This window comes from Delphinapterus leucas, chromosome 1, assembly GCF_059928025.1.
Source record: "Delphinapterus leucas isolate spDelLeu-1000000601 "Yukka" chromosome 1, BTC_Dleu_Yukka2, whole genome shotgun sequence".
NCBI lineage: Eukaryota > Metazoa > Chordata > Mammalia > Artiodactyla > Monodontidae > Delphinapterus > Delphinapterus leucas.
Genome location: NC_143129.1, coordinates 147,841,261 through 147,863,046, shown reverse-complemented (window position 1 = coordinate 147,863,046; position 21,786 = coordinate 147,841,261). Strand labels below are relative to the sequence as shown.

Below are 21,786 nucleotides of genomic sequence, written 5' to 3'. Positions count from 1 at the left end.
GCACACTTTTAACCACCTCTCTGAGCCTCAGTTTCCTCATCAGTAAGATGGAAGTACTGCCTGCTTCAAAGGGTCATTGTGAGGATTAAGCATTATGTGTAAAACGCCCAGAATGGTGCCTAGCATGTGCTTATGGTGTTACATAAGTGCCCTGACGATGGTGGTGACAGTGTCAAGGTAGATGCTATTATTCTCCCCCTTCTACAGAGGAAAACTGAGGCTCAGCTTTGCCTTCAGAGCTGGAACTCTGCCCATGCCACAACGGTGGCAGTGATGCTGGGGCCACTCGCCTGGTGAGTCAGAGCATCAGAGTGGCCCACCCCTCCTGAGGGTTCCACCTGGGTAGTTCCCGGCTCCCAAGAGCTCCTTCCTAGCCCCAACCCTGGGGAGCCTGTGAGTCACCATTATTTCTGCCTCCCAACCCCGGTGACCCTGCTCAGGTCACCTGCTCATTCCCAGGGGACCAGGAGAGCATCCTGAGTCCTGGGTTCCCTCCTCCCCTGCCAGGGGACCTTTTTTTCTGGTGCTTGGTGCCTGGGAGATGCGAGGCCTGTTTTCCTCTCTCATCTTCTCCCCAGCCTGTAAGAACAAACCACTGGGCTCACTGCACTTCTCAGTGGCCCTGAGACGTCTCAATATAGACTGTTTTCACCAATACCATCTCTCAGCTTAAGAAGGCCTTCAGGAAATTCCCTGGTGGTCTAGTGGTTAAGACTTGGTGCTTTCACTGTCGGGGCCCGGATTTGATCCCTGGTCAGGGAACTAAGATCCCGAAAGCTGCATAGCATGGCCAAATTTTAAAAAATTTAAAAAAAAAAAGAAGAAGGTCTTCAATAAGTATCTGTTTAGTGAAACCTCCTCAGAATGCTCCAGAAAGCTCCATAGTAGTTTTATCTCCCATCCTACAGATGAGAAGACTGAGGCTTGGACCAAGTGTGACTTGGACTCAGGTCTAGCCATATCTTAAACCAGGTCTCAATTCTATCCTGTAGAGAAAATGTGTGGAAATGTATGTGTGTGTGTGTGTGTGTGTGTCACAGAAATAAGGGTGTGAGCATGTGAAAAGTGATGCCATCGTAGAAGGAGCTTAAGCTGTGAAGTCAGTTCTCCTCTCTGAATCTCAGTCTTCCATCTGTAAACCTGGGATAATAGTGCCAGCCTCTCAGGGATGCTGGTAGTAATGCTTACTGAGCATTACTTGGGTGACCCCTTGTCCCCTTCCCTATTCTCAGTGCCTTTCTCCAGACCTCTCCCTGGAGAAAGCCTCCACCCCCCGGCCCCACCCCCACTGTCTCTAAAGCCCAGAACTATCCACCTCAGACCCTAGAGCCCTCCCAGTGGCTGTAAAGCAGGTTTTCTTAAAGTGAGTGAGCCCCACCCAGCAGGTTACAGGCTTGGGCTCGTTAATACTTCACAAGTAAACAGGCCCATCCACAAAGGGCCCTGGAAGAGGGCTGAACAGTCACAGTTCTTCAATATTCCCTGGAGAGAGGCCCTTAGGGAGCACGAGGCCTGCTCCTTGGGCTGGCCCCCTTCCTCCTCAAGGACTCTGGCCCCTACTAGCTGTGAACCTCAGACAAGTTACCGCCTCACTCTGGCCCTTAGTTTCTCTCTCCCCACCAAATATAAAAGGGAGAGAAGATTGCACCAGGAAGTCAAGGACCCTCCCTGCTCTGATGTTCTCAGTTCTGGGATCTGAGCTCTTTTATGAAAGTCTGGTCTCCAGGAGCTGCCAAGGGTGGGTCTAAGAAAGGAGCCTCCAGTCAGGCACAAAGGACCAAGAACAATTCTGAGTGAAAAGAAGATACAGAATGCTAATGAAGGGTTTCTGGCATCGAGTGGCATCCCGTCAGAGGTTAGAACTTGGGCTGCAGGACCAGGAAGATCTGGCTGGACTCCTGCCCCACCATGTCCTTGCTCCGCAGCCCCAAGCAAGTCAGTCATCCTACTAGCTCGAGGCAGGGCAGGGAACGGTTCAGAGAGCAGGTTTGCAAGCCAGGGCTTATACCCCACCTCTGACACCCTGCACTGCATCTCTGAAATGGGGATGTTGATGGCACCAACCTCACTGGGTTGCTGTAAGGATTAAACGAGATAAAATACATAAAGCTCTTGGAATGGGGCCTTATCATTATTCTTTGAGCTTTAGTTTCCTCACCCATAAAGCAGGATAACAAGACTGTCGTGAGCATTAAATAAGCAAATGAACCCAAAAGAGCTTTGGAACTATGCAAGGCTGTCCAGAGAAGAGGCATTTCCCCTATGATGTGCACCCAGACCAGGTCCAGAAGGACAGAGTAGCATCCATTGGACACCTACTACATGCCCTCAGGGCAAATGTGCTACCTCACTCACTGCTGGTGGGAGTAGAAAGTGGCACTGTCTTTCTGAAGGGCAACTGGAATTAGGGGCTGAAAGCCTCAGAAAGATGACCAGTAACACCTGGGTAGCAAACATGTCTTAATAAATAATCAGACACAAAGATTTATTGTACATTGATGTTCATCATAGTGTTTCCTATAATATACAGCTGGAAATAACCTAAATGCCCATCAATAAGGAATTAGTTCAGGGACTTCCCTGGTGGCGCAGTGGTTGAGAATCCGCCTGCCAGTGCAGGGGACATGGGTTCGAGCCCTGGTCCCCGTGTGCCACAACTACTGAGCCTGCACTCTAGAGCCCGCGAGCCACAACTACTGAAGCCCGCGCACCTAGAGCCTGTGCTCCGTAACAAGAGAAGCCACTGCAATGAGAAGCCTGTGCACCACAATGACGAGTAGCCCCCGCTCACCGCAACTAGAGAAAGCCCGTGTGCAGCAACAAAGACCCAACGCAGCCAAAAATAAATAAATAAATATATATTTAAAACAATAAGGAATTAGTTCAGTGAATTATAGTGAATTTGTAGGGTGAACTATTCTGCAGATATTAAATTTATAGAGAATTTATTTGCCTGGATTACTGCATTGTCTCCTAATTGTTTGCTCTGCTCTTACCCTTGTCCCCTTATTGTCTACTCTCTACACAGCACCAGACCCACTTGATCAGATCATGTCACGCTCCTGTTCACACCTCTGCACTGGCTTCCCATCGTGCTCAGTGCAAAAGTTAAGGTCTTCGCTTGGCCACCAGGCCTGGATGCCCTGCACCCCCATCTCTCTCTCTGATACCATCTCCCTTTACTCTCTTATTCAGCCACACTGGCCTCCTTGCTCTCCTCCAAATATGTCAGGCACGCTCCCACCTCAGGAGCATGCCTTTGCACTTCCTGTGCCCTGTGCCTGGAATGCTCTTCCTGCAGATATTCACATGATATCTGTGATAGTCCCTCACCTCCTTCAGGACTTAGCTCAAATGTTACCTTCTCTGTGAGGCCTTCCCTGACCATTCTGTTTAAAATGGAACCATCACACTCATTCTCCCAATTCCTTTGCCCTGCATTATTTTTTCCATAGCACTTGTTATCTGACATCCTGTATATTTTGCTTATTCGTTTAGTCTCTGTCTCTCCCTACTAAATTCTACACTCCACAAGAGAAGAGTTTGTTTTTGGTTTTTTTTTTCCCGGCTTTGTTCTCTAACATATTTTCAGTGCCCAGAACAGTGCCTGGCACACAATAGGTGCTCAATAAATATTTATTGCATGAATGAGTTTTTGAAAAGGTGGAAAAATATGAGAAAAGCAGAATACAAAATTACACATCCAGGGCTTCCCTGGTGGCGCAGTGGGTGAGAGTCCGCCTGCCGATGCAGGGGACGCGGGTTCGTGCCCCGGTCCGGGAAGATCCCACATGCCGCGGAGTGGCTGTTCCTGTGAGCCATGGCCGCTGAGCCTGCGCGTCCGGAGCCTGTTGCTCCGCAACGGGAGAGGCCACAGCGGTGAGAGGCCCGCGTACCGCAAAAAAAAAAAAAAAAAAAAATTACACATCCAGTACTAAAAAGAAAACCCCAATGTCTATGCATTTGAGAAAGTATGAGGAGGCTTCAATTTCCTCATCTATTAGAATTGGAGACAACAGGGCCCCCGGTCAGAGTTGTGGTGCATCGAAGATGATGATGCATGTCAAGTCAGGGCACAGCCAAGGGCAGATCTCGCTGTTATTACAGATCACTGAGGCAGCAGAGTTGAAGGGCACAGGGTCTTCTGGAGGCAGGGGCCTAGTTAAGAGGGTGTCGGGGAGAGAAGCTGTGGCTGGAGGGAGCAGGGGCAAGTGCAGGTGGAGAACGGTGACGATTTGAGTGCAGTGCTGTCCTCAGAGCCTGGGGGCCCGCCATCCCCCTTTGAGTGGCCTGGCCTGCACTCAGGGACAGTGCTTGGGTGTGCCCTTCAGTCACTGATATAAAGGAAGTACCCACCCACCAATTTTCTTGGAAAGAGAGCAGAGTTACTTCAATCTGACACTTGGATGCTCTATCTGGGGGAGGCTGTTTCTTAGCTGGAGATGAATTTTTACAGGGGGTGGGTATTGTAGGGCAACTCTGCGAGGGGGTAAGGGGAACACCTGAGGCTGTGGGAGGGAACATGCACGGACAAACTTTGTCTGGTGGGGGAAAAAGGAAATCAAAAAGAATAGACCAGGGCTTCTCTGGTGGCGCAGTGGTTGAGAATCTGCCTGCTAATGCAGGGAACACGGGTTCGAGCCCTGGTCTGGGAGGATCCCACGTGCCGCGGAGCAACTAGGCCCGTGAGCCACAACTACTGAGCCTGCGCGTCTGGAGCCTGTGCTCCGCAACAAGAGAGGCCACGACAGTGAGAGGCTCGCGCACCGCGATGAAGAGTGACCCCCGCTTGCCCCAACTAGAGAAAGCCCTCGCACAGAAACGAAGACACAACACAGCAAAAATAAATAAATTAATTAATAAACTCCTACCCCCAACATCTAAAAAAAAAAGAGGAATAGACCAGACCCAGGTCTACCTGGATGGGTGCCTGATGTCCCACCCACCGTCATAACTCCTAATATAATTGTCTGGGTTATAATATAACCAGCCAGTTAGTAGGCTGGGCAAAGGATTTTACCTGAAAGCAGTAGATTTCTGCACTGCTGTTCACCTGGGAAAGGGCTGATCTTGAGAAAGGAAAGGAAGGCTTGGTTGTCTTGGATAAGGCAGAAATTTCCTCCTCTCTCGGGAGGGAAGATGCTGGAAGACATACATTGGGCCCTCCAGAAATGGAAGTTCTGCAAGAAGGCTCCTTCCAGGATGGTTGAGGGGCTTGGAGAGGAGCCATAGAATCATAAAACTCAGTTGCTCATTCCTTGCATCCCAAGGTGGCCTTAAAAGTTACAGCCTGGTCCTAGTCAAGTGGTAGGGAATTAGGGGAAAGGTCTGTCCCACCCTTGGGATGGGGTGATAAAGCAAAGAGCCTGCACCCTCTCCAGGCCAGGGAGGTGGTGGTAGTCATGGAGAGAATGGGACTAGGGCTGGCAAAGCCACAATCGCAGGGGGTGGTGCGTGGCACAGGTCCCAAGCGGGGTTCATAATGGACTAGTCCCCAGCTCCCAGGGGGTCAACAACAGCTGGAAGACTGAGACAGGTGGTCAGCGGTGCTCCAAGGAAATCATAATTTGGGTACTTCATGAAACTATGGCTTTATTTTAAGGCCTGCCATGTGGCCACATGGATGCTACAACCCTCCCCGCCCTGAACCCTTCCCTGCCACCCACTTGTTTTTAGAGAACTGTTTCTCCTCCTCTCCTCTCCTGCCCCAGTGGCTGAACGGGAGGTGCGTTCTCTTCCTTGACCCCACCTCTCAGGACACAGTGGTTGGTTAAAGAAGAGCCAATTGGAATGCTTCCCTGAGCTTTTTCATATTAGAGCTGGTGGAGAAGCCCCTTTCTCTCCTGGCCTGGGGAGACTAATCATAATAATCAGTAACACTCTTGGGTATAGCACCGACTATGTGTCAAGGACGGTCCTCTGTGCTTCGCATAAACTAATTCATGCAGTCCTCACAACAACCCTGTGAGGCAAGTCCTACCATTACCCTCACTTTACAGATGAAGAAACTGAGGCGCAGAGAACTTAAACAACCTGTCCAAGGTCACACTGGTAGAAAGGCCCGGAGTCAGGATTCAAAATCAACCTGTGTGGCTCCAGAGGACTTTCCACTGCTTTGTCTTACTGTCCCAGGACGTGAGCTTGGAAACGGCTGGCATCCCTGTCTTGCATTGAGTAGAGAAGTAGGTGAGCATTAGGAGAGAATGGAGCTGACCACAGACAGAAACTGAGCTGAGAGGCAGAAATCTTCAGGGGAAGGACAAAGCAACTCAAGCAACTAGAGCTACAGATTGAAGAGATTTCAGGAAATGTGGCATGCTGGCAGAACTGAAATTGCAACCTAAATAATCTATTTTCCATTGACCTCAAGAAAGGACCAAAAATACCCCAAGTCAGAATCCCTCCATAACTGACAAAGGGGGACAAAGGTTACTTGGAGATTCTCCATGGTATCCTCACCAGGGGTTGAGGATCTGAGGGACCACATTGTGCCTCCCACACCAGAGCCCTCTCCTACTCCATGCAGCTGCCCTCAGCAACAGGGGGTAAATCAGAATCCTGGGGTCAGTAGCTTCAACATCACAGACATTTGGAATTTTAAATCATGAGTCTGGTGATCACAGATGCCTCAGCTCACAGGATCTGAGAATCCCAGAGGTGAAAACTCAGCACTGGCCTTGAGTCCACATCCAGTCCCAAGGAAGGGACCCCATAGCTGCCCAAGGATTCCAGTCACCAAATTCGAAACTCCCTACCTGGAGGCATCTGAGAGCTCCTTGAGCTCAGACTCAAACCAAGAGCAAGAAATCTTCCAACAACAGCCCAGCAGGCCCCCAGCCTCTTCAGCAGGGCCCCTCCATTCTTGGGGCGGCCCCTCCCTCCTACAAGCTCTGCCACTGAATTACTCTCTCAAAAGCGTTCTGCCTAGACTTCCCTGGTGGTGCAGTGGTTGAGAATCCACCTGCCAGTGCAGGGGACATGGGTTCCAGCCCTGGCCTGGGAAGATCCCACATGCCGTGGAGCAACTAAGCCCGTGCGCCACAACTACTGACCCTGCGCTCTAGAGCCTGCGAGCCACAACTACTGAGACTGCGTGCCACAGATACTGAAGCCCACTCACTTAGAGCCTGTGCTCGGCAACAAGAGAAGCCACCACAGTGAGAAGCCCGCGCACCGCAACGAAGAGCAGCCCCCGCTCACCGCAACTAGAGAAAGCCTGCGCGCAGCAACGAAGACCCAACACAGCCAAAATAAAGAAAGAAATGAATTAATTTATTTTGAAAAAGCGTTCTGCCTGCCTACACTTGCCCCTCTGATCCTGGTGCTGTCTCTTATGGGAGCAGCCATGGGGTGGGAGCAGGGGCTACTGGTATGACTGGGAAGGGACACTGTTTGTAGGCCGAGTAGGTGGCCATCCCCATCTTAAGATGCACAGGCATCATTTCCCTCTCCTAACAGTCCCTGGCTACCCAGTCCTCGTGCCTGGAATCCCACCACTGGCTCCCAAACCTTTCTGAATCCCCTCTGTTCAATGCAAATACCTCAGAAGGAAGATTCCCTCGTACCAGTGCACTCACATTTACTGGTCACTGAATATGCTCGGTGGCTTTTTGTTAGGTCCTTTACCAGTGTGGCTTCACCAGGTCTTCCGCCACTTGGTAAGTAGCTACTATTTTATAGCTGAGTAAACTAAGGCTCACATGGGTCAGGCGACTGAATCAGGGTCATAGAGCCAGTATGTAAGTGGCAGAGCAGGGGCCGAGCGCCCTCCCAAGCCCTTCACCCCTCAGCCAGGCTGTGGGAGACAGGCAGCGTGGTGGGTGAGGCCTGAGGGTGGAGAAGTCACAGGTCCCGAGCTGAGAGAAAGGAGACCTGGTTTGTTGCCCCAGGTGTGAGATCTTGTGAGGGCGACTGGGAGTCAGAATTCTCTGAGTATTTGTGTCCAGCAAGTTCCAGCTGAAGTAGAAAGGTACATGTGTTCAGGCCCTCACCTACACTCCAGCACGCAGGGTGCCTGCAGGACAGAGCACAGCTGGGTTCTTACAGGAGGGCAGGCAGGCAAGAAATCCATGTAAACCCAGCCACTCCTCAGCACCCCAACTGTGATCTCACCCTCCTCAGAAATCATCCCCCCAGGTTCTCATCAAAACCGAAGCATTCTGTGCTGGGCTTCGGGGACATGGGGGCAGATGAACCCCATCCCCTCTCCATATGTAGTGGGGAGACAGAAAGGGGTGACCACGCCCCAGCGTTAAAATCCTTTCTCCATGGGGTAGCTGGATCATCTTTAAATATGTGATTCCCCTCTTTAACGCCCTCTAGTGGCTCCCAACACACAATGAAATCCAAACTCGGCCCTCTTCTGGGCAGCCTGCCTCCTGGATCCCAACAGGCAGGGATCCTCAACAACACACACACCTTTCTGCTCCTCAGACACATCTCAGGCTTTGACAGGAGCTATCCTCACTGCAGGGAATGCTCTGGGAAAGATGGATTTTACTGTCTATCACATGGCTCTATTTTAAGCCTTACACAGCATCTGTTTCTGGTGTTTACTTATTTATTTGCCTAGTTGTTTAATCTGTCTTTCCCACTAGAACGTGGTCTCCTGAGAGCAGGGGCTTGTATGTCATAAGTAACACCATATCCACAGTACCTAGTACAATGCCTGGAACATGGTACGTGCCCAAGAATGTTTGCTGAAAAACTGAATGAGAGCCATGAGAGGGAAGCAAAGATGCTGGAGCCCAGAAAGCCTCTGAGCCTGACTCAGGGTGGGCTCAGAAAGCTTCTCTAAAAGAGGTCACCTAAAGTAAGACAGAGAAAGACAAATACCATATAATATCACTTATATGTGGAATCTAAAATATGATACAAGTGAACTTATTTACAAAACAGAAATAGATTCACAGACATAGAAAACAAACTTATGGTTACCAAAGGGGAAAGGGGGTGGGGGAAGGATAAATTCAGAGTTTGGGATTAGCAGATACAAACTACTGTATATAAAATAAACAACAAGGTCCTATTGTATAGCATAGGAAACTATATTCAGTATCTTATAATAACCTATAATGGAAAAGAATCTGAAAAAGAATATATATATGTCTATACACACACATACGGATAACTGAGTCACTTTGCTGATTAATACAACATTGTAAATCAACTATACTTCAATTAAAACAAACACACAAACAAAAGCCCCACCAAAACAAAAAACCCCAGACAAATCAAACCTATGGTATTAGAGGTCAGGATAGTATCAATAGTTACCTTTGGGGGCTTGCAGCTGGGTGGGGCACAAGGGAGACTCTGGGGGCTGGTAATGGTCTGTGTCTTAATCTGGGTGCTGGTTACATGGGTGCTGGTTACTTTGTGAAGAGTCATTGAGCTGTACACTTACAATGTGTGCACTTTTCTCTATATGTGCTACCCTTGAATTAAAAGTTTATTTTAAAAGTCAAAACAAAATTTTTTTAATAAGAAAAGATGTCACCTAAAGTTGAATCTTATAGGGTGAATGTCAGGAGTAGAGGATGGCATTCCAGGCAGAAGTAGCCCTGAGCAGCCCAGCACAGTTGTGAGAGCCCTACAAAGCCAGACCAGAGTGAGGGTCAGAGAGTGATGGGAAGCGGGGCTGGGCAGGTCACAGCTTCTCCCCTGGAGAGCCTTGACCTTTCACCTCTGTGATAGAGAGCCATAGAACTTTAAAGCAGAAAAATGACATGGTCTTGTTTGTGCTTTAGAAAAGACAAGTCTGAAGGATGCCTGGAAAGGGAAAGACTGGAGGAAATGGAAAAGTTAGGGGCTATTACAATACTCCAGGGGGAATGAACAGCTTTGAGAGACATCAAAAAGATAAAATCAGCAGAACTTGGAGACCAGGGTGGAGGAGAGGGAGGGAGGTGAGAGGGATGACTCCCAGGTTCCAGGCTTGGGCAACTGGGTGGATGACTATGCCATGGGGACACAGGAGGAGGAACAGGTTTGGGGGTGAAGATGTGAAGTTTGATTTGGGGCTTGCCGAGTTTGATGTGCCCATGTGACAGTCAGATGGAGGTGTTGGGAAGGCAGTTAGATTGCCCTTCTCCAGGGAGTAGCAGAGTGAACTTTAAATATATAAAGGAAAGAAATTGGGGGTCACAGCTCAGAAGAGAGGTCAGGGCTGTCCCCTCTCCCCTTTCTCATGAGAACACATCTGGAGAAACCAACTCACCCAGGAGGTGGGGACAGCTGGGAGTTGAAGGTGACACACAGGAGGCAGTGACACATCCCTGAAGGGTCGACCTTGGAGAAGCTGTGGTGCACACAGTTCCACCATGGACAGGCACTGGGACGCAGGATTTCCCTCCACACTGCTGCCCCCAGATGTGGACAACCCCTGGCGGGGGATAGTGTATCTGCTCTCACCTGTCCGGGCACACGTACCCCTATCTCTGCTCATGCAACGCTGGGGAGGATCAGGTGCGTGAGCAGCACTGCTAAGTCGGAGACTTAGCTGCCCAAACCTGACTCCCAGCCCGCCCGAGGTCCAGCTCACCTGAGTTGCCCTCACAGGTGGCTCACAGGTTGCGGCACCAGAAGAGGGGCTCGGGTGGGACCGGGGTGTTGCGGGTGTATCTCTTCACCCCCAGGCCCAGCCCTGCTGGGGGCCATAACACGCGAGCAAGGGATACGTGGGGGGGGGCTGGGGTGAGAGGGGCTGGGCTGCCTCTCCCCGGGCCCTTCGGCCGTTACCCCGCGGCCAGCAGCCCGCACACTGCTGTCTCGGGCTGTGTCCCGTCAGCTGCCCCTCCCGTCGGCTGTTCTCCAGACGCCCCTCAGTCCCATCAGTGCCTCCCGCCGAGTCCCCGCCCCCGCCTGGTACCTGCGGTCGCTTTCCCCGGAGGCCGCCCGCTTCCAGGCGGTCAGAAAGGCCATGGACACGGGCCGGACTTGGATGGAGGCGCGGGCGGCCCCTCGTGGCGGCAGCGGCGGCTCCGGCGGCAGCACCTGGGCGGGTTGGGCGGGGCGGGACCCGTGGCTCCTCCCCGCCGCGGCCGGGCGCCTCCCTGCCTGGCAATGACGTCGGTGTCCCGGGAGCGGACCTGGGGAACCAGAGCAAGACCACTACCGTCCAGAGCCGTCAAGACGCGTCAGTATACACAAGGAGAAACTGAGGCCCACCCAGGAAGGCCAGGGATTTGTCCAAGGTCACACAGAGGGCCAGTGGCAGCACCAGGACCGACCCCAGGCCCCTCCACTTCCAGTATAGAGCCCGTCCTCCGTATCGATGGGTGATGATGTCACCAATGCCTTTCCCACCTGCCTAAGTGCGGAGCCTGCCTTGCCAGGGCTGTACCTGGATAGGCTCAGGGGCTTGGGACTGCACCCAAGTCCAGGGCACAGAGCAGGAGGGGCAGGCAAGGGGGCGGACAGACAGGAAGGAGCTGATTGGGCTTGGCAGTGGAGGCTGCTGACCAGGCGAGGCACTGGGACGTGGCCCTGTCTACAGACCTCTGATTCCCAGAGGAGAACGGGAGACAGAGGAGGATGAGCCTGTCTCCAGTTCACACTTTCTTTGAAACCCCGTATTTTGCCTTAGGTCATGTACATTTTTACTTTTTATTTTAAACAACTAACAAGTAGAAGAATCAGCTCTGGAGCAAGGTCAGCCCCTGGCAGTGCAGTCTAGCAGGCTTCCATGGGAGGCTCAACTAAAGGCAAAGAACAAGGGAGCACCTTGAGGAGGTATTTGAGAAGGATCGCTCTGAGGTCCAGTGTGTAGGATGGATTCAGGGGTCCCTGGAGACTTCTCTCTGTGAGGGAGTATGGAGGTTGAACACAGATCAGGGACAGGGTGGCAATGGGACCATTGCTGTCTCCTTTTGGGCTGGGTCTGTATCCTAGGTCTTGTGCAACACAGATCACATGTCAATAAATGGTGACTAATTGTAATGTGCCAAGCCCTAAGCCAGGTGCTTTACACAAATTCTCATTTAATTTCACCTTATTAAATACTCACCCCCATTTCACAGTTGATAAAACTGAGGTTCAGAGGGGTTAACTGACTTCCCCGAGATCAAGCCTCACACCCAGATCTGTCTGCCCCATCTGCGGCTCCCTCCCAACCCTGCCTGTAGTTTGCAGGTGGGCAGGGCATGGAGTGGGAGGCCTGGGCAAAACAGAGGGCAGAAGCCTCAAGGATCATCTGGGCAGTTTCTCTCACTTTTCCTTGGTAAGCAGCAGAGAAAATACAACATTTCCCCCTCTCTCTGAGCACTCATGTCATGCTCTAGGCAGATCAACAAGCGCCCGCGAATGCTGCCTATCTGACCACAAGGCTAGAGCTTCCAGATCTGGAAATTCCAGTTACAGTGCACCCATGGGCCCAAACTCCTCAGCTCACAGAGCTTTGCCCAGTTTGTCAGCACTGGGCACTGCAGATAGCCAACTTCCTCCTAGGCTCACAGGCATGAATACCACAGGGCCTCAGAAGCCTGGTCTCCTATAGGCCCCGAGCCCAGTCTAATCCTGGGTGGAATTAAAGTCCCACCCAGCCTCCAAGCCCACAACCAACACCACTTCCTCCAGAAAGTCCTCCTGTATCTCCCCAGTGGAGGACTACCTCCTTCTTCAGAGATTGCATTTTTCTCTCAGAGCATTTAGCACTATATATTTTTTAATCCTTATATTGGTTATCAACGACCATATTAGTCTCACTCTTCAGATTTCTATCTGAAGGTACAGAGAATGTCTCACATTTGTGTCTTCCACGGAGCCTAGCACCACTGTTACACATAGTAGATGTTCAGTGTTGCGAGAATGAAGAAGGACCTAATATTTATCAAGTTTCTACTCAGTGGCAGGCATCATGCTGAGGGCTTTTACATACACTACCTCTAATCTGGGAAACTCTTGTTTTGAGAATATTTGAGTCAGAAGTTTAGAAATGTTCCTGAGATCGAATTAGGAACTGGGGGCAATTCTCTGGCGGTTCAGCGGTTAGGACTTGGTGCTTTCTCTGCTGGGGGTTTCGGGTTCAATCCCTGGTCAGGGGACTAAGATTCCCGCAAGCTAAGCGGCACGGCCAAAAAAAAAAAAAAAAAAAAAAATTAGGGACTGGGATTCAATCCAAGGGTTCTCAAACTTCAAGGTTTCTTTCCTGTTCTTTTTCTTTGACATCTGGACATCTTCATCACCATGTTCTTATCTTCATCACCATCATTTGCTTAGAACTTTGTTAGGCATTATTCTAAACCCTTCACATGTACCAACTCATTTCATCCTCAAAATAACCCTATCAGGTGTGTCCTTTTACAACCCCAATTTTTCTAGTTGAGAAAGTGAAGCAGAGGATTAAGCAATCTGCTCAAAATAACAAAGGCTAGTTAAGTGGCAGGAGCTAGAACTCAACCCAAGCAGCCAGACTAGAGTCTGTATCTTAATCCCAGCCACAGTCTGCCTGCTACACAAGCTCTTAGAATGCACGCAGCATTTATGAGTCACTTTCCCAAAGCTTAGCTTATTTTGAATCTCACAACAATCCCAAGGTACAGCAGGTTTTATTCTTTCCCTTGCTCTGGAGCCAGTCTGCCTGGGTTAGAATCTTGGCCTCACCACTTGATAGCTGCCTGTGACTTCAGGCAAGTTACTTAACCTCTCTGTGCTTCAGCTTTCTCATCTGTAAAATGAGGATAATAATAACACCTATCACAAAGGTTGTCGTGAGGACTAAATGAGTTAATGCAAACAAGAGAGAATAGTGGACACACAGTGTGAGTGATAGTTTTATCCAGAATCAGCGGGGAACATTTAGTATCAATAAACTTTCAAGATAACTGAAGTTTATTCCCTTAATCTTATATAGACATTTTCCTAAAATATTTTCCTTTTTTGTGTACTTAAACACAGACGTGACAGCTCTTACTTGGTGAGTATCTGCCATGTAACAGGAATGAAGACTTTATATCCATCATCTTTAATCCTCACAACAATCCTGCCTGGCAAGGACGTCGGTGTCCCACGAGCAGACCTGAGTAATCAGGGCAAGACCACTACCGTCCAGAGCCGTCGAGACTCATCAGTATTCACAGGGAGAAACTGAGGCCCACCCAGGACAGCCAGGGATTTGTCCAAGGTCACACAGAGGGCCAGTGGCAGCACCAGGACCACAACCTGTGAGCCATCTGTGAGGGCAACTCAGGTGAGCTGGACCTCGGGCGGGCTGGGAGTCAGGTTTGGGCAGCTACGTCTCCCCTCAGTAGTGCTGTTCATGCACCTGATGCTCCCCAACGCTGGTCCACTGAGGATCAGAGAGGTTAAGAGATTTACCCAGAGTCACACAGCTAGCAAACAGTAAGGCCAGGAACCTTCTCAGGAAGCTGCGATGCATCAGGGTTTTCTTTGAGAACATTAGTTCTTGCTTAGGGCCCGGGGTTGCTCTGTTTGATCTCTGTTGATGCTTAGGCTCAAAGGGCTGCTTTTAAGGCCATGGATGCAAAAGACAGCCTGGTGTGCTGGAAGAGTAGGTCTCAGAGCCAAGACACCTGGGCTGGGGTCTTGGCCAAGTCACTTCCATCTCTATATACCTCATGTTTTCTATCTGTTATAGTGCTGTGAGCATTAAATAGGGTAATGTATACTAAGCGCCTTAGTGCCAGGCTCAGAGAAGGTCCTCAGCAAGTGTCAGCTATTTTTCCTTGTCTCTTTTCCTTTTTACAAAATAACTCAGTCCTCTCAAGTTTTGACTCCAGAGGAAACAGAAAGGAGAGGCTGAAACTAAGCCCTTAGCTCTTGGGCAACTGAACACATTCTATACACTTATTGCAGTGGGGAAGAAAACTAGGTGGGGTCTTCCAGCAAAGACACACCTTCTCTCCACGAGATAATCCTTTACATTAATAACCCATATACACAACACGACCCACATTTCTTACTTGAAAAGAGATAATTTAAAAAGTCAGTGGCTTTCTTTTATCTTGTGACCCAGTATGTATTCAATAACAAATTCTATTTCATAATTTTTAAAATGCTGATCAGTAACTTACTGAAAAATCTACAAATGAAATATAAGGTTTGCTTCAACATGACATGAAAGAGAAGTGTGTAGGAATGTAGATAAAATAAGATTGGATGCGAACTGGTATTACTGAAGCTGATTATTGGTATATGAGTGTCCATTCTGCTTTACAGGCATAGCTCATTTTATTGTGTTTTGCTTCACTGTGCTTTGCAGATATTGCATTTTTTACAAATTAAAGGTTTGTGGCAACCCTGCATTGAGCAAGTCTATTGGCACAATTTTTCTACAGCATTTGCTCACTTTACGTCTCTGTGTCACAGTTTGGTAATTCTTTTTTTTTTGAATTTTATTTTTTTACACAGCAGGCTCTTGTTAGCTATCCATTTTAGACATACTAGTATATATGGTAATTCTTGGAATATCAAACGTTTCATTATTATTACACTTGTTATGGTGATCTGTGATCAGGGATCTTCAATGTAGCTACTGTTAATTATTTTGGCATTTTTTAAGCAATAAAGTATTTTTAAATTAAAGTAGGTACATTGTTTTCTTAGACATAATGCTACTGCACACTTAATAGACTACAATGTAGTATAAACACAACTTTTATATGCACTGGGAAATGTGTGACTCACTTTATTGTGATATTCACTTTACTGCGATGGTCTGGAACTGAACACGCACTATCTCCAAGGTATGCCTGTACTACTCTGGTTACATTTTTTCCATGTTGCTCGATTTACTAAACTGATTTCACAATCCAACTAAGGAATTACAACCTGCCTATTGAAAAACATCAAGTTAGAGAGTAAAATTATGCACATCCCCAAAGAATTCCATATGCTACAATCATATTAGAGTGCCTTTATTTCCTTAAGGTAGCATTTTCTCAAGATTTGTTTAAAGAGGGAAAAAAAAAACCCAGCTTACATGTTCAAGCCATTACTGATTAAATATCAAACAGAAATTAAGGTTATGAAGGAAAAGCTTTCTAAGGGGTTAGGATTTTAACCTGAATGTGATGGGAATCAGTGGCATGTTTTATTACAGGAGTGATAGGGCAGATTTCGATTCTAGAAGAATCTGACTGCAACACGGAGGACGGTCTGGAAGCAGAGAGAAAAACAAGAGATTGGCGGCAAGGAGATTAGGAAGCTTTGGCCAAAGCCTGAAGAGAGATGATGAAGACCTGAATTGGGGGAGTGGCACTAGGGATGGAGAGGACAGATTTGAGGGATACTTAAAAGGCAGAATTGTTAGGTCATGTTGACGGTTTGGAGGAGAATGAGTCAGGGAGAAGGCCTGGCACATATACACTCAATAAATGACATGATCAATGAAAGGGTGAAGTCAGAGCCCAGGGAGTGAGATGTTTCACTAAGAACTCATAAACTGGGGAAAGTCTGCCTTAGAAGGAGTTAAATACAGAGTCTACATACGTGATGAAAGCAAAGATAAGCAAAGTCACCCCTAAGAGACTTTATAAGCTACCCAACCAGCCAAACCAGACTGTAACCTGATCAAACATATTAGTCTAAAAAAATGTGTTCATCAGAGGGGCCAGGCAGCCCTGGCTACAGGGAGTGAGGAACCTTACAGGTAGGAGGCATCCAAGCACTGGCAGGGAGAAGGAATCTTCATTCAACCAATTGTGAGCACTTCAAGCCCTATAGCAACTTCTACTGGAAACTGACATTTTGTTCTTTACATCAGTCCCTGTGAACTTGCTTAATGGGAGCTCTGTCTCTCTTCTACTGATGAAAATCAGGTTTCTAAAGTTGAAGGTCAGACCTTGGATAAGGTTGATTTCACTAAGTAATGAGTATCACTTAAATGAGGCTTCCTGGGAGACTGTCTGGCAGCCTTTTTCAGTCAACAGAGCTCTGACATCAAATGATGTGGCCTTGTGAAAGCTGTGTTTTTATGGTTGTTGTTTTGTTTTAATTTTGACAGTTGCCATCTACACTTTTACTAATGCTAGGAGCAGAATACTGTGTCCTAAGGACACCTCGTCTGGGAAGCCTTCCCCAGTCCTCTCAGCCAGAACTATTCTCTCCTTTGGGTGTCCCAGTACTCCTATCATAATCTTCAATGTGCAGTGTTGTGAAATTAACTGTAAGTAATGTCTATCTCCCCCACTATACCACTGATGGCCTCATATGAGTTTTCTCTGTCTCTGACCCAGCACAGTACCCAGAACACAATACACCTTAGCAAAGGTGAACAGAATGACAATGATCTTCTCTGTGCATTCCCAAAACTCAGATGATAAAGGGCTTTCTGGCAGTAAGAGGTACAATATTGAGCCATACATCAAAAGTATTTTAATATAAGTTTTCTTCAGTAGAGCAGAGTGATTGAGCATGGGTTCTGGATCTAGACTGCCTGGGTTTGAATCCTGGCTCGGACACTTTTTAGCTCTGTGATTTGGGCAAGTTGTTTAACCTTTTTGTACCTCAGCTTTCTCATCTGTAAACTGCAAATAACAGTAACTAATTTAAAGGATTGTTATGGACATTAAAATGAATCAGCATATAGATCTTCCTTGACTTACGATGGGGTTATATCCCCATAAACCCATCACAAATTGAAAATATCATAAGTCAGAAATGCATTTAATACAGCTAAGCTACCACATCAGAGCTTAGCCTACTCTACCTTACACATACTCAGAACACTTAACATTAACCTACAGGTGGGCAAAATCACCTAATGCAAAGCCTATTTTATAATAACGTGTTGACTATCTCATGTAACTTACTGAATATTGTAGTAAAAGTGAAAAACAGAACAGCTGTCTGGGTACTGGGTGGCTGTAAGTGTACTGGATGTTCACCCTTGTGATCGTGCAGCTGACTGGGAGCTGCGGCCGCTGCCCAGCATCATGAGAGAGGATTGTACAGCACATTGCTGGCCTGGGAAAAGAGCAAAATTCAAAAGTCAAGGTATGTTTCCTACTGAATATGTATTACTTTTGCACCATCATAAAGTAAAAAAATCGTAAGTCAAACCATCATTAAGTTGGGGACCGTATATTAAAGTGTTTCAAATAGTACTGGCACATAGTAAGTGCTGTTAGCCTGCAATTATTATTTTTAAAAACTCTCTTTATCCACAAGGAAGATTAGAGGTGCTTTACACTATGAAGCAGAAGTGACAGGTCAAGTACAGAATGACAAGGTGCAACAGCACTGCAAACCAAATGAGTACATCTAATAAGACGTGCAGGAGAACAGAGAGACCTGGAAGTCAGTCCCTATTCTAGTGGTTCTCGAAGCGAGGTCCCTGGGCCAACAACTTCAGCATTATCTGGGAGCTTGTCAGAAATTCAGATTCTTAGGTCCCACTCTAGACCTACTGAAATCACAAACTTTGGGGATGGGGTCCACAATCTGTACTTTAACAAGCCCTCCAGGTGATCCTGATGCTTGCTGAAGTTTGCAACCACTCCCTTCCCCTCACCACCCATATCTAATCAGACTCTAAGGTCTGATAATTCTCTTAAATCAATCCCCTTTTCTCGGGCCTCAGCCACAGCCATATTTTAGGTACCTACCATCTCACCTGAATGACTCCATCAGCCTTCACCTGCTCTCCCTGCCTTACCTGGTTTCCTTCTAAAGCAATCCACCAAATCACTACCAGTGAGAACTTTCTTACACACAAACACAAATACTTCACTCTTTTGCCCACAAACCTAGTTACACTGAACTACTTCAATACTTGCTGTTTGCTAGCACACGAGGTCGTGTGCTAGTACACTATGTTGTGTCCTACCACTTTTTCTTTATACAACCATGGCCTCTGCCTAGAATGCCCTGTCCCTCCATCTGTGTGGCAAACTCTCCAAAATCTACTCTTTGCCTACCTTTTAATGTATTCTTTCCAGAGCTTTGCCAGCACTAATAAGTTATTTTTTGTTTTTGCCAGCTTTTGTGGTTTTAAAATTTGTATTTCTTTAATAAAAGAAAGGTTGGCTATCTCCCCTATGTTCCGATTTATCATTTATCATAATACTGGTAACTTACAATGGTTGGGTGCTTTCATGTGTCAAAAACTGTTCTAAATCCTGGTAAAGATTAAATATGAAAATGAATTAGGAAATGTTTTATAAGATGCCACGTGCTATGTAGTAGGTTTATTTCATTAATCCTCAAGAGCAGAGATTACATGGATTATTCTATTTATGATAGTTCTCCTCTGGCTTCTCACCTTTAACAGGAATAGAGAGCAGTGGTCAAAACGGTAGAGCCAGTCTTCTGGGTTCAAATTCCAGCTCTGTCACTTACTAGCTACATAACTGTGGCCTAATTAGGGCACCTCCTCTGTGAAATGGAGACAAAAATAGTACCTATACATTACAGGGTTACTTTTCTAAGGATGAAATGAAATAATATACGGAAAGCACTAAGGATTCTGCCTGAAGCTCAATATATGTTATCTGTTATTATTTATCATGCCCTGTTCCTAGCATTTCCTATAGGCAATATTTTTTTCACAGAAAAGGAGACAAAGCACGGTAAACTGGAAAGAGTATCATGTTTTAGAATCAGACAGACCAGAGTTCAATTCCTGGCTCATCTACTTATTAGCAGTATTATCTGAAGCATATTATTTTAACTTTTTTTGTGTGTGTTATTTTTTTTGTGGTACGCGGGCCTCTCACTGCTGTGGCCTCTCCCGTTGCGGAGCACAGGCTCCGGACACGCAGGCTCAGCGGCCATGGCTCACGGGCCCAGCCGCTCCGCGGCATGTGGGATCTTCCCAGACTGGGGCACGAACCCGTGTCCCCTGCATCGGCAGGCGGACTCTCGACCACTGCGCCACCAGGGAAGCCCTATTTTAACTTTTTTGAGCCTCATTTTTCCTATTTCTAAAACAGGCGATAATAATAGTACTACTTAGGGCTTCTGTGAAGATTAAACAAGAAGACACACGTAAAGTGCTTAGTATAGTTCATTCAATAACCAATAGCTATTTTCACTATTAATAATAACATGGCTGCATCTGTTTGATTAAAATAAATAATATTAAAAAGCTGTCAAACTCAAATCATTCAGAACAATCCTGTGAGTTGGGTATTATGATGTGCATTAGAAGAAGAAAATGAGGTTCAGGGAGGCTAAGTAACTTTGTCAAAGTCATCTTTCCTAAAAATGGCAGACCAGGGTTGTCTGAATTTTTCACACCACAGTGCCCTCCTAGAGTCCATCTCACAAATCCTCATTCAACAAATATATACACACCACCCACGTTTCAGGCACTGTTTCTATGCATACCTGTTTCCTATCTTTCTTTCAAAAAAACAGGACATGTCAACTAAAAAATAGTTAACATTTATTGAGTATTTTATTCTATACCAGGTACTGTCTCAAGCACTTTACACATATTAATCTGTGCTGATTGTATGCCTACCCCTCCTTAGACACAGCATGGACATAACAGAGAATCGTGCAAAACTCCATTTCAGATAGGATGTATGGATAGTATGGTTTATTATAATTTAAAGTTTATTGTTCTCATAATTACAGGCTACAGTTTAGAAGTTTGAAACATAAGAGAAAATTCTATAAAGAGAACTCAAATAAACCTGAACAAGTAGGTAGAAGATGGTTAAAACTTCATAAGTAGTGCCACTTAGCTCTCAGGAATACTTATCTGTCCTTTCAAGCACAGGCTCTGGAGCCAGAGTCAACAACATAAAATATAATCAAAAATGACTCTAAGACATTCATCCTACACAAGTGAGCATGGAGATTTATATATATATATATATATGTGTATATATGTATATATATATATATATATATATAATACATACTTTAATATATTATATTGGTCCACTGAGTATACATATTTTAATAAAAGAATCTATGTAATCCAGTTAAACACACATAAGATTAAGGTATACTTATTACATCGAAAGTTGGTGTTTATAAGTTACAGATATTTAGTACTTTCCAGAGTGTTCTTTTAATTAAAAAAAATATTTTAAAACCATTTCAAACATCTGTTCATTTTCCCAGTGCAAAAGAAGGTTGTTCAATTCTACTTACCTTTTTCCTAAAGTGTTAAGGGGAAGAAAAAAACCCAAAACTCACTACCATTCACAACTCCCAATACTACTTTCTCAATCAACTTTTGCAGTATATCCTTATAACTGGATTAGTTTATCAAAATTAAACCCTTGTGATTATGATTCAGCCCTTGCTTCATATGTATGACTTTTATGCTGAAATGTTTTAATCTATAAAAGTAGAAAAAAGCTAACAGTGCAAGAAAGTGGTTCAAATTTGTTTTAAACTGCAGCAATTCAATTGTGTGTGGAGAGAAAAAAAGCACCATTTCAAGATGAAATGAACTGGATATTTTGGAATTTATTCATAGGCTAGGCAACAAGTTACTCTGATTAACACCGATCAATACCACCTTGACTTGGTAACCACAGAGATATTTAATTAGTTTTTAGGTGCATTTTCCTTTATCTTGGTTTTCAATACATTATCTAAATCACTGACTCATGTTAAAAAAAAATAAGATTACAATTTACAGCCTACTTCACAGTCCATTTTAAATTCAGCTTGTCTGCTAGGTCAATTTTACAGGAGATAGGCTTTTAACACATAAAGAGCTTCGATAATTTGGCAGGTCTCTTCTCTCCCAATTAAAAAACACAAAATTTTTTTGCTAGCCTGCCAATTTTGTAGGTTAAAAACACAAAGAGAATAAACTATTTTAATCCACAAAAATGGACAAAAAGCAATAATATGATTTAA

At 46.2% G+C, this 21,786-nt stretch overlaps 1 protein-coding gene and 1 long non-coding RNA gene across 10 annotated transcripts in view; one reads left to right on the top strand and one right to left on the bottom strand.

The window, feature by feature from the left end:
- TTC39A (tetratricopeptide repeat domain 39A) overlaps nt 1-11,025 on the bottom strand; it is a 52,051-nt gene extending 41,026 nt beyond the window's left edge. For 3 of the 6 annotated variants that reach the window (XM_089922915.1, XM_022575660.3, XM_089922923.1), the window contains exon 1: nt 10,871-11,025. In XM_089922915.1, the coding sequence (XP_089779041.1) occupies nt 10,871-10,923 (53 nt within the window). In that variant the 5' untranslated portion in view covers nt 10,924-11,025. The remainder of the gene's footprint in view (nt 1-10,870) is intronic. The other 3 variants (XM_089922908.1, XM_089922890.1, XM_022575656.3) reach the window with 3 other exon arrangements.
- On the top strand, nt 8,434-21,674 carry LOC149750753 (uncharacterized). 4 transcript variants are annotated; one of them, XR_016395383.1, is made up of 3 exons: nt 9,519-12,220; nt 13,897-14,188; nt 16,964-21,674. It is a non-coding gene; the product is annotated as an uncharacterized LOC149750753 (long non-coding RNA). The 4 variants fall into 4 exon arrangements; XR_016395382.1 differs by having other exon boundaries at nt 8,434-10,467; nt 13,897-21,674; XR_016395381.1 differs by having other exon boundaries at nt 8,434-11,137; nt 13,897-21,674.
- The last annotated feature ends 112 nt before the right edge of the window (nt 21,675-21,786 follow it).